The sequence below is a fragment of the Mirounga leonina genome, unplaced genomic scaffold, assembly GCF_011800145.1.
Source record: "Mirounga leonina isolate KUSES-001 unplaced genomic scaffold, KU_Mleo_1.0 Mir_115, whole genome shotgun sequence".
Classification (NCBI taxonomy): Eukaryota; Metazoa; Chordata; class Mammalia; order Carnivora; family Phocidae; genus Mirounga; species Mirounga leonina.
In genome coordinates, this window is record NW_023270268.1 from 18,493,403 (window position 1) to 18,506,297 (window position 12,895).

Sequence of the window (12,895 nt, forward strand, 5' to 3'; positions counted from 1 at the left end):
AGCGAAATCACCCCTCATTGAGAACCGCTGCATTAAAAGAATGTAATATCCAGAGAACATCTGAAGTAGAGGATTTTTTTGTAATGTGAAAATCCCTCCTCAGTTTTCATATTGAAAAGTCTAGATTTTTGTGTACCAAGTTGTTTCAAAGTGGAATACACTTGAACATATATATACATGCAACATACTACTTACTTATGTGTTATACTTAACTACTTATGTGTTATAGTTCATTCCTATAGTCTGGAATCAGGTTCTCTTCATCATGTATGCTTGTTTATGTAAACTCTATCTAGATCATAAGCACCATGAAGGCAATCACCTCCTTTACTTCACACTCTGTGAAGTGCACATCTATTATGACCTGCAGGCAGACCAGTAGAGCTTTTAACAACCATGATGGTATCCTGATGACAAATAGTCATTCCCTTCATTAAAGGGAAGAAGGGCTGATAGTCCACGTTTTTAGAGCTATAACCCTAAATCTCATTCTGAATGGATTTTCAGATAAAGAAAATCACCCATTTTGTCTCAAATATGCAGGATTTGAAATAACTGTGGGAACTTCTGTGTAAGCCCAATGCCATAAGCTGACTCTCAGGGCAAAATCAGAGGCAACTAGTACCCATTTCTGATGACCCTTTCTGCTCCCCTCCGATTCCCCACTCTTCTAATACACTTTACCTTCCTGCTTTCCAACCCATCCCCTCTTTTAAGACAGGAAAAGGTTTCATTAGTACCAGAGTTCTAAAACTCCAATGCCTACAAGTGCCAGAGAGCTGAGAGGAATGGGAGAGAGGCACTTTGTTTCATAAGAACTGCTTAATTTAAATTTTTCAACCAACACACATATTGTATGTATGTTATATGATAAAAAAATATTTTTAACCTTCATAAAGAAATATATTCTCGCTCCTTTTCCTTGAATTACTTTTGTCTTCCCACTTTTGACAAAAATTAAAAATCTGTGAAATATTTCTTTACCTATAAAAAGACAATGCAAGGGGCACCTGGGTGGCTCAGTTGTTAAGCATCTGCCTTCGGCTCAGGTCATGGTCCCAGGGTCCTGGGATCGAGCCCCACATCGGACTCCCGGGTCTGCGGGAAGCTTGCTTCTCCCTCTCCCACTCCCTCTGCTTGTGTTCCTGCTCTCACTATCTCTCTCTCTGTCAAATAAATAAATAAAATATTTTTTTAAAAAAACAATGCAAGCAGAAACATAAATGACAAGTGACATTTAGCTGCAGGGTTGGGGCACAATAGGGAGTGGTAGGGACTGCAGTAAACTCAAAAGTATGTCTCTTTCTTAGGAGATGGGCTGCCCTTCTTGGTTCAGTTGATTGTCACCCTATGAGAATTTGGGCTCACTATTGCCAGATCTTCTGATTTTTCACATGAAGCAGGAAATCTGGATTTCACCTAAAATGTCCCAGTTTTAAAAGCTGGCTGAGATTTTTAAACACTCTGCAATCCAAACATTATGGACTGCCAGTGTGTGTGCCCCTTTGATTAAAATTTTGACTGAAACTCATTATACCAATCTATTCCCTTTCCTAGTGATTTGCATCTTCAAGTGTTTTAGTTCTAATTATGGATTGAAAGGTTATGTCAGATACTAAAAACTTGAGTCTATAAGGACAGGGACAAGGAAGTTTAGCTAGTGACTTGTGCATGAAACTTTATTAAACCCAAACTTAGCCTTTAAAATGAATATATTTTAGTCTTAGGAATTTTTGAGTCAGAAGAAATAATCTGAAACTTGCTTTACCCCCCTTTTCTGCCCTAAGATTTCCAGATGGTGGAAATCCAGAGTCCCTTGTCATCATGTCCTCTCCCCTTTTCTGAATTAACACCTCTAATCCAGTCCTCTTTCTGCGTCCCTTGTCCTCCTCCACCCCCAGTGTTTTATAGTTGGAAGACTTAGGACTCCATGCCTTCCATCACCCAGCAGCAAGGGCCTAGACAGCCAGGGGGCAAGGTGGAAAGCAAAGATGCTCAGTGATTCCATGAGGGTAGTAGGGAACATGGAGAGGTGGTTGCTGTTCTGAGGAATGATTTGGTGAAATGGGAGCCTCTGGGGCAGCTCTTCTGGAAATTTGCAGACAGCAATGAAAGAATACCTTTAAAGTTAATGCAGTTTCAGGTTTGTATCCAGTGTCTGACATACTAGGGCCATGCATGTATATTAAATAAATTAATGGCTGGCTGTCTGGATGGATGGATAGATAGATGGATTAATACAGTGTTTCTCAGAGAGTTAAAATTAACATGATGTAAAACTTGGTACCTTATACTAGGAATTAAGTGTAAAAGGAATCAGCATTGGTATGTTGGGAAAAGGCTAAGAGATGAGCCATTCAAGATTTTTTACATATATAAAGAAATGACATAGGGAAGAAGGTGCTAGTTGGGGTGGGAGGGAACCTTAAATCAGAAGAGTCTGAGCTGTCAGATGAATTGAGAAAGTTCAATATAAAATTGAAAGAATCACTAAACATCCTAATTATTTAGGTTCCTTAAGGGTACTAATATATAGTCTCATCTGCTATCCTGACCCAAACTACTCAGGATTCTTTGATGGCTCTAAATTGATAGTTCTGCAAGATGAATCAGCAACATGGACCTCTATAAAGCTCCCAGAGTATTTCTGACCACCAGTGATAACCACTGCTCCTTTTAGATAGTTTTGTTTGGCAAGGGGTCCTATACTGAAGGTAAGATTGGCCAGACTGGAAATGGTCTCTGACCTCAGCTCCTCTCCCTTCTGCAAGATCTACCTTCCTAGGCAGCACCTTCTACTTTACATCTACCATTAAGACCAATCTGCCTTATGTTCTATTCCCTAAGCGTTGTGTGTTTGCCAAGGTGACAAGAGGTGCCAGTGTTTCTTCTCGTAGGACCTGAAATGTTGTAATTCACTCAAGAGAATTAAACTAGATAGCCTTCTGATTTTACTCATACATGGGAAAGCCTTGAATCTAGTGCAAACCAAGAAACCAGCTCACTGCCTCTTGCATGATTTCTAGTGTAAATATAAACAACTTCCCCTTCCACATACCAAGTCCCTCTGAGAGTCAAGTTTTTTAAAGTAATGTTAAGCTGCAACATGGATAAACCTTGAAAACATTATGCTAGGTTAAAAGCCAGTCACAAAAGACCACAAAAATGTATAATTTCATTTGTGTGAAATATCTAGAATAGGCAAATCTGTAGAAACATAGATTAGTGGTTGCTTAGGGTGGAGGGGGTGAAAGGGATAGGAGGAATGCGAGTGACTTCTAAAGGTACTGGATTTCTTTGGGGGATGATTAAAATGTTCTAAAATTGATTGTGGTGAGAATTTCACAACTGTGAATATAGAAAAAGCTATTGAATTGTATGGTATGTGAATTATATCTTAATGAAGCTGCTATCAAAAAAGATGGGAAAATGTTAGTAATATTTAACCATGTCAACCTATTTTACATGCAGGATAATACTTGGCAATTAAGCAGACGTTGCCAAGTGTCAGATAAAAAGAAAATCTCCAAGTCCTTGTTGAACAAACAGATGGAGTTTGTTTTCATAATAATATGCTTGATAAAGTGGCAGCATAGTTTATTAGTCTAGAAAAACAAGATATCTGAGCATGTAAGAGCTGGGGGAAACATACCACCCTTGGATTATCACATACTGACATGGGTCTTAATTGTTTTCTGGGTGTTATTAACCATGTTTCTCCAACTCACTTCAGATAATTTGCAGATGCAATTCTCAGATGAGCAGTGTGGCTTCCAGAGTTGTGTTTCTCATGTTTGTTTCTAGACAGAACCAAATACTGACATCCATTTAGTGTCCCTTCCTGGTAACAAAACTAGCACTACAGGTGCATTTTCCTTAGCAGGGCATATTTGGCCAGCATGTGGCTTATTTGGTAAGCATGAAAAAGGAAAAAGATGGGGACACAAATTAGGAGAGCAAGAAATAGTTAAGTTCTCTGGGAGAACAAGTTAGCTTGTGATGTTGTCAAATAGAATCAGTAATCTTAAGAGAATCTTCACCTACCTATTAATTATGTGTGGGATGTTACTCCCTGAGGGATGTTATTTAATGATGAATAATGGACTTAGGCATGATAATTGATGTATCATTGCCTGTGGTGACTGTTTTGGGTAAATAAGATGGTTCTGAGTTAATATTTTAGAGAAAAGAAAGAGATGGGTGGGGTACACTAGGATGACCATGTAAGCAGCTGCAACCAACTTAAGTAGATGTTTCTATAAAAGTCGTGACGATTTCACTAAAGACATATGAAATCACCTATTCATCTACCAAGAAGACAATCTAGGAGAAATCAGAGAACAAATCAAACCACCCATAAGACTAGCAGTCAGAAAATGGAAAGAGCCCACTCTACTCACAGACTGAATTATCACTGGATTCCAGGATTCACAAGAACCTAAAGGTCAGAGAGTTCAACCATCTATGTAAATTGTTGAACTACAGGGAGGAGGAAATTTTCAGTATCTTACTGCCAACACCACCAGATAGAGCAGGCAAGTCATGAGGTAGAATGAGAAATGGTGAGGGACAAGTAACTTAACTCTGGTTAATATTCTCTGGCCCTCCCAAGGCATGTCCCATAAGCAATACAGTGTCCAACTGTATTACAATTGGTTCCCGAATATGAGAAGGATGTGCCCTTATCTCTTTCTCCCTTATCTCTCCTGTGGGCCCCTGATACCAAGAACTGAGAAGGCCTCACTCTGATCAACTATACATAACCTCTACATATAAGAGATCAAGAGATAGCTTTCCTGACATGGATATATGTATTCCATCTACCTTTACTAGAACGGTGTGTGTTTTAATAATTGGGTTACTTTGTTGCTTAAAAGTTACTTTGTGTTTTATTAAGCCTGTGTTTCAATGCACACACAAATGTGTGCACACACAGTCACACATACTAATCCAAGATGAAGAAACACCAAAATGCTACAGTGGTTATCTCTGTGGGGGAGAGTTGACAGGCAAATTTCATTTTTGCTCATTTATGTCTTTTACTTTTTCTATAATGAACTGTATTACTTGTATAATTTTTTTATTTAAAAAGAAAGTTTTTAAGAAACTAATACATACATTGCTTTTGATTCCTAAAGACTGATCACTGAATTCCACTGGTGTTAGTTAAGTCCAGAGTATCTCCAACCATTTTCCCTATGACCCTCCCCCCACATTTGGTAACTAGTTATTTCTCTGATCACAGAGCCCTGTTGGAATATTTTGTGTTATTTCTTCCTATAGATGGACTCCCCAAAATTGTGTTTGGAATAAAGCAATGCCCAGTGAGTTTTCCTGTAGATGTTATTAGATTTCTTATTAAATTGGAACCACAGCACCATCAGTTACCTACCAGACAGTGGTATACAACCTTGGGACTTGGGGTTAATGAGAAACCTAGCCAGGAAGCAAAGACTCTTTTGAATGTAATGGATAGTGGGTTAGATAGCTCAAAGTAGAAAGTGGAGCACATTGTATAAAATTCAGACTGCAAATCTTCACTTTTGATGATGGTATCTGAATCAAACTGGCCTGGTCTTTGTGATTTTCATTTCTATATTGTGGGAAAATGGTATTGCCCTTAAGCTCTCTTTGGTCCTGTCTCATTGTATTGAACCTAGTGATCAGAGCAAAGAAAGAAGGACTGAATCTAGTTGATTAGTGAGCATGCATCTCCTCAGATCACTAGGTTTTGGATGAGCTTCAATCTGGATGTGTTAGTTTTAATCTGAGTGGAATCTTGGTTTCTTTACCAAAAATCAAGTTTCTAATGCAGTTTTCATTAGCTCTGAAGTTTGGCCCCCTGAATCTGCATTATCACCTCTTTCAGAAATCTTTTCTGGTATCTTTAGCCTTCTCAGGCACAGCTCCAGGCTTTAAACCTACTTATCTGCAGGTTCCAGATATATCCCTCCTGCTCACGTTCTTCGCCATTGGCCAGTGGCAGAGATCTTGAAAACTGTATGCCATCCATAGAGGGAGCAGGTGTTAGACACGGGTTTCAGCATGAATGTTTTAATCCCTACCCTCTAGCTGGAATTGTACAAACCTATAGTGAATCAAAGATTATGGTCAAAGGGAAGAAAAAATTCACAGGTAGTTATAATACAGATATAAAAGGACTACTATTGGGGAAGCACAAGGAGGTATGGGAGTACCCAGTTTGGACTTGAGCTGGGGGGGAGGCAGGAAGGCTTCTCAAAGGGTTTCCCCTCTGTGATTCTGGACATAGCACTATCCCAGTGCCTTCCACATTATATGCAGATGATCTCTTATTGTCTTTTTCCCCACCGCACTGAAAGCTTCCCCAAGAATGGAAACTTAGCCATCTTTAGATCCTTAGCACACTGCCTGGCACATAGTATACACATATAAATGTTTGTCAAATGGAACCATTCTCTTTTATTTCCTTCATTTCTTTGTTTTTGTAGTAACAGCTTTATTGAAACATATTCCACATACCATAGACCTCACACACTGAAAGTGTACAAAACATACCCATGAAAAACAATGGTTTTTCATTCAGTAGTTTTTGGTATATTCAGAGTTGTGCAACCATCAACACTATAGAATTTCAGAACATTCTTGTCACCATGAAAAGAAACTCTGTACCCATTAACAGTTATTCCCCATTACTCCCTCCCGCCAGGCCTTGTCATCCACTAATCCAATTTCTTTCTCTATGAATTTGCCTATTCTAGACATTTCATAGAAATGAAATCATGCAATATGTGGCCTTTCATGTCTGGCTTCTTTCTTTTAACATAATGTCTTCATTTCATAAGTGTTCATCCATGTTGTAGCCTGAGTCAACACTTCATTCCTTCTCACAGCTGAATAAATTCCATTGTATGAATGTACTACCTTTTGTTTATCCATTCATCAGTTGATGGGCATTTGGGTTGTTTCCATCCCTTGGATATTATAAATAATGCTGCTTTGAACATTCCTGTACAGGTTTGTGTGTGGACACGTATTTTCAGTTCTCTTGGGAACACACCTAGGCGTGGAATTGCTGGGTCATATGTAACTTTATGTTTAGCCTTTTGAGGAACTGCCAAACTATTTTCTAAGGCACATTTTACATTTTTACCAGCAATATATAAAGGTTCAGATTTCTCCATGTCCTTACCAACATTTGTTATTGTCCACCATTTTTATTATAACCATACTAGAGGATGTTAAGTGGTGTCTCATTGTGGTTTGGGCTTTGCATTTCCTTGTGGTGCTGTTCAGCATCTTTCATGTTCTTTCCTTCATCTTCACCTTTTCTTCTCTTGCTAAGGAATGACCAGGACTGGAAGTACACAACTCAGTTTCCTACACGTGCGCCTACCAAGGGAAGAAACCATGCCTTACTTGTTTTTATATTCTCAGCACCAAGCACAGTGCTAAGCACATAGTACATGCTAAATAAATGTTTTCTGAATTTATGAATAGATGAATGATTGAATAAACACACAAATCATTCCAGTCCCCTTTTTTTCTGTCCCAATCCCTCCCAGAATGCTCTTTTTTAAAAATGTCTGATGGAAGTTTTGAACTCTTAAAGCGAATTCAACAGATGACTCATGGTTTGCATGATGCAAAAGTAAACTAAGAAAAGCTGTGATATTTAAGAAAATAATCCTGTACATTACCAGATCTCACTCTGAAGTCATTTGTCTCCCTCCCAAGAGGGGCCATTTTTCTAAAATAAAATCTGAGCAAAGTAATTTCTAAGAAATTGTGAAAAGGACTCATTTTCTTCTGTTTTCTTTGTGGATTTTTTTCTGAAATGTAAGCCTTCTGTGACCTAGTTTAATAAAAGATATATGAAAATGTCATGGTAAAGCATACAGCAAGTCATCTGTCATTTCAACCTGGCTAATCTTTATTGAAACCGTAAGAGCTTACCAAGTCAAAAACTTCATAAGGGGCCATGATCTGGGAAAGGAATGATTTTGTTTTCTCAGCCTTTCCCTTCTCCACATCCCAACAAAGCAGACCTTATTTTGATTTCTGCACTCATCTAAAGATACGTGCTTCAATGGTAAACCACTGATACCATATGAAACTGAATTTGCCCTTTAGAATCAGTTTCTTGTGTTTGAACATTGTCTACAAGTGAAGGGGAAGAGGCAAAGACCGGTGGGAAGTAGGCTGCTTCTGTTTGGTTTTTAAACTTTAGTTTCCTGGGTCAAAGAATTTAAACTAATAAACCAATAGTACACTAACAGAGTTATCATGGTTGGACTTTCTTTTTTTAATTAATAAGTAGAACCTCCATTATTTCACATCACCCAGAATTGTTGGGTTTTGTCTCATAATGGCACAAGTTTACCAAAAAAAATTTTTTAGATGGCTTTGTTCATTCTACTTAAAGTTAACTGTCTATTTTTAGAAAAAGACAAGCATTACTTATACTAGAAGTTAGGAGATCTGGTTAGAAGATCTCTGCTTTAATTTCTAGTGTGACCCTCAGGAAGGCCAAGCAAACCTCTGAAAGTCTGTTCAGCTCAAAATTACTTGATGATCTCCAAGCTATAAAGTTTTCTGAATTTATTGCATGGTGCCTTGATTCCAAAGTGGATCCAGTCTTCTAAGAAAAAATTCTGAAAAAAGGCTTGCAAAAGAGATTATGTTCTCCCAGAACCCAGAGCACTCCAGATGTCTCAAATCTTGGCCTCTCTGTATGATTCATTGGCTCCAAGAGCCTTCAGATATATTCCCACCTGCAGAGCAAGAATGATCACACCTATTTCTAAGGCATTCTGAAATCCTGGGCCTCCTATCCAACTCTATACGTATGAGAGAATGTAGCAGATAAGTATAAGATACGGAGGAAGTATATGAAGTCAGGGAAAGACTTCAAAATTTTTCTTGTTAAATATTTTATTTACCTTTTATATTTAAAACTAAATGATGACAAGATGTAAACACTAAAGCGCAAATTGGATTAAAGTGTATAAAACAATTTGGTCCTGCCTCCTCCCTCATGCGCCTTATCTCCTGTCCTCCTTTTATCCTCTGCCAAGCTATGGTGTGTCTTTGACTTTAGCGTGATATTTTCTCCTCACATTCCTCTTTTCTCCTTCTTCACAGGGTACATCCCCAGTTATTTAGACAAGGACGAGCTATGTGTAGTGTGTGGTGACAAAGCCACCGGGTATCACTACCGCTGCATCACGTGTGAAGGCTGCAAGGTAATTGCCCTGGGACCAGTGAGCTCGGAGCTCAGCCCAGCTCTAGTCCCCGTCCCAGGATTCCACCAGAATGCAACATGAAGTTTAAGTTCAAATTAGAACCAAATTCCAACATTCACGGCCTGTGATCATCCACAGCCTGTGTCTGGCTGTCCTCCTCAATTTTTGGCATGTTTAAGAACTGAATTTATTTATTTTTCCCAAATCAACAATAACTAAATGGATTTGCAAGAGTGTAATGTCTGGCTTTTAAGACAGGGAGAGGGGAAAGAAAAAAAAAAAAAGACAGGGAGAGAACTAATAAGATGAAAAGAAATTAATATTCTCACTGTGAATTTAAAAACGCATAGATGTTTTATAATATATTAGCCCAAGAAATAACCATTTCTCCTCTTGTTTTATCTCCAGTGGTTAAGGACACAGAACATACTCTACCACATGCTATTAATCTGAGTAAATATGCCCACTTCTGTTTATTTTTTTAATATGCTCATTTTTAAGGGTTCCATTAGAGAGTATCTTTGAGGCTACTTAGATTCAATTATGTTCTGAAATTATCCATATTGGCTTTCTGCACAGCCTTCAGCCAGTAAATGAATTCTGGGCATCCATCAGCTAATTTTATGCTCTATAGACCCATCTACAGGAGATACTTGACAAGAATACACCCATGATCAACAGTTCACTTCCCGAAAGTGAGCCTAAATTTGCCTACTTACACTCTTCATCATCAAAATTAAGATGAACTTTCTGGCAAATATCTTTTGGCCCAACAACCTAGCCTAGAAAAGAAAGTCTACTATAAAAACAAATAAAGCTCAACCCAGTGCTAGATCCAGCGTTCAGCTAATGTTTTATATATGAGGAAGTATATTAAGTCAGGGAAAGACTTCTTAAATGTTTACTTGCTAAATGTTTTATTTACTTTTTATATTTAAAACCAAATGATCCCAAGATGTAAATCCTAAGGCAAAGATTGTATTAAACTATATAAAACGATTCAGTCTTCCCTCCCGCGACCCACCTCACCTCCTCCTCTCTGTTCCCCTCCTTCAACTACCCCCGTTTCCTCCTAACCTTTGACCCTGAACCCCCAAAATCAGCATGGTAGCTTGGTTTCAAGGTAAGGTGCCCCATTTCTTAATGGAAGATTTTCCATGCAAATTCCCTAGCTTTTGTGCATGAAATTCGGAAACACTTAGCAGAAGCCTGCTGGAAGTGTTGAACTGATACAGCCACGGGAATCAGGACACATCAGGGCGTTTCTAAGTTCCCAAGGCCCTATATCTGCAAGATTTTTGTAATGTGATGTAGTGTGCTCTCATTCATCCAGACACCTTTGATCTGGAATTTGTACCTTTTAAAAAAGATTGTGCTAAATATTGCTATTACATCCATGAAAATAATCTTAAGGAGTTTAATGGAACCAAATACAAGTAAGTCCTGACTGTTTATTAACTGGGGGACTTGCAGACTGTCTCTTGAAAGCACAGTTTTATTGGCTTGATTTGAAAGTAATAACACTGTATTACTTTAGATATGCTCTCTCGCTTTGAAAGCTCAGTAATTCAAACAGGCCTTTTTTCTAAAGTAGCCCCAATTCATAAAGCTTCGCCTACCTGATTATGTAGCATTGAGATTCTTTCAAATCAGTTCCTAATGGTAAATTTTGAGTTCTGGGAGAGACTCTAATGAAAATTCCATTTAATACTCAACTCCCAAAGTGACTCTAAAGACCAAATGTGCCTTACAGAGAACTTAATGCTTATTAGTGATTGACTTAAACAAATGGAGAATCAAGCCTATTAACCTGTGTCCCTGCTTCATGTATGTCTTCATGATGATCAGGAAATCCATTAGCCTCTTTTTCCAAGATCACAGCATGTTTGGGGCCTGATTCAACTGAGGTTTACCTAAAAGAAGAAATCATGTAGCAAAAAGCTAGATTTTTTTCAGCCTCTGTCCCTTTATCTCAGATCAGAATCCTGTTTCTAGAATTGCCTCCATCATAAAATCAGAAAGCAGCTTCCCTGGGGTAATTATGCAGATCATGCATTTAATATAAAGACAAAGTATCTTGAAAAAAGACAATGGAGTTTTTCAAATGAAACACAGTTTTTAAGAGTGGCCAAAGATAAAAAGGGTTATGCTTCACATACTGTTTATTCAAACCGGCACTTTAAAAATATTTCTACACCATACTTGCAGTGTGTATGTCTTTTTTGCCCATTTTTGCCCTGAAGACAGCAAAAATCTTTTGGAGCTGTTTTGTCTGTTTTGATGAGCCAGTTTTTCATAGAAAGAATGTTGATACTTTCCCACAATAAACTATTTTTTTAAGAAAGATTCGTAGCTTATAGCAGTTGCCCAAATATCGACACTTAGCTCCTTATCACACTAATCAGGGCATCGTCTCAGACCACTAAGAAGTAGATCCAGTTCTTCTCAAAATGCAGAGAAACATGTCTGATGTTGATTAATAAAAGAAAAACCTCTCCTCACCAACAAATCATCAGTGAAATATATGGCCTTACTTAGTCCCTGGGACATGTCTTTTGTTAGCTCACCTCTAAAAAGATTTTTGTAGGTAGACTATATTAAATATTTTCTGTTGGGTTCATTTCCAAAAGTTAATTTTTGTCACTTTTTAAAATTAAGGGATCTAGCACCTTTACATTTACTCAAATGAAGTGATCCCTCATCATGTGTCAAATATCCTTCTATTATAACCTAGGGGAAGCCAACATCTTAAAGGGGATTTGGTCCATGAAGCGCCCGAGAAAAGACATCAGGGAGAAGCCATAGAAAAGATGGTACTATTAGGGCGCCTGGGTGGCTCAGTTGTTAAGCATCTGCCTTCGGCTCAGGTCATGTTCCCAGGGTCCTGGGATCGAGCCCCGCATCGGGCTCCTTGCTCTGTGGGGAGCCTGCTTCTCCCTCTTCCACTCCCCCTGCTTGTTCCCTCTCTTGCTGTGTCTCTCGCTGTCAAATAAATAAATAAAATCTTTAAAAAAAAAAAAGAAAAGAAAAGAAAAGATGGTACTATGAATAGCAGAGCCTGCTACCCCAACACCTTTCTCGACATAAGCAAAGTATAAATTATTTCATTCATTCCATGTAAAGGTTCACAGAGTAGCCTTTTTGGAAAAATGAATGTTACCCCAGTGTCTGGTATACCATAGCTCGTTCTCTCCTTAGCATTGTTGGACTCTTTGGTCTGCTCCCCGCTTCCAGAACAGGAGTCAGCGTCAGAGTATGTGTGAGAAAAGGGTCTCCCCCAACAACTTTCCTATCCTCCTAGCAGCACACTTTCTCCCTGATGCCCTGGACTTTGGTGCTCCCACCTCTGGGGAAACTCTGCCTTCTCCAGAAGGAGGTATGCTACCCAGCCGCTCTCCTCCCTGTCTGTGACACATGTCTTCTTGCCAGGAATCTCCAGGGTTTTTTTGCTCTCCGGCAGGGATGACCCATGAAGGGTGGGTTGGAGAGAGGGCGGCAGAGGTAGAGTAGAGAGGGTCACAGGGCAGCTTGTCCTTCAGTGCTGTGCATGCCCTGACATTCACGCTGTAGCAGGATGAGCCCACCTTGAATACCCAGGGAAACACACCGCCAGCATGACAAAGACCTGCCCATGTGTGATTGAGTGAATCTTATAACACGATAGCAACATC

The 12,895-nt window shown here is 38.9% G+C and overlaps 1 protein-coding gene across 4 annotated transcripts in view; it reads left to right on the top strand.

The window, feature by feature from the left end:
• Positions 1–12,895, top strand: part of THRB (thyroid hormone receptor beta) — a 372,468-nt gene that overhangs the window by 327,287 nt on the left and 32,286 nt on the right. For all 4 annotated transcript variants that reach the window (XM_034993640.1, XM_034993651.1, XM_034993633.1 and 1 more), the window contains one exon: positions 9,124–9,224. In XM_034993640.1, coding sequence (XP_034849531.1) covers positions 9,124–9,224 — 101 coding nt within the window. The remainder of the gene's footprint in view (positions 1–9,123; positions 9,225–12,895) is intronic.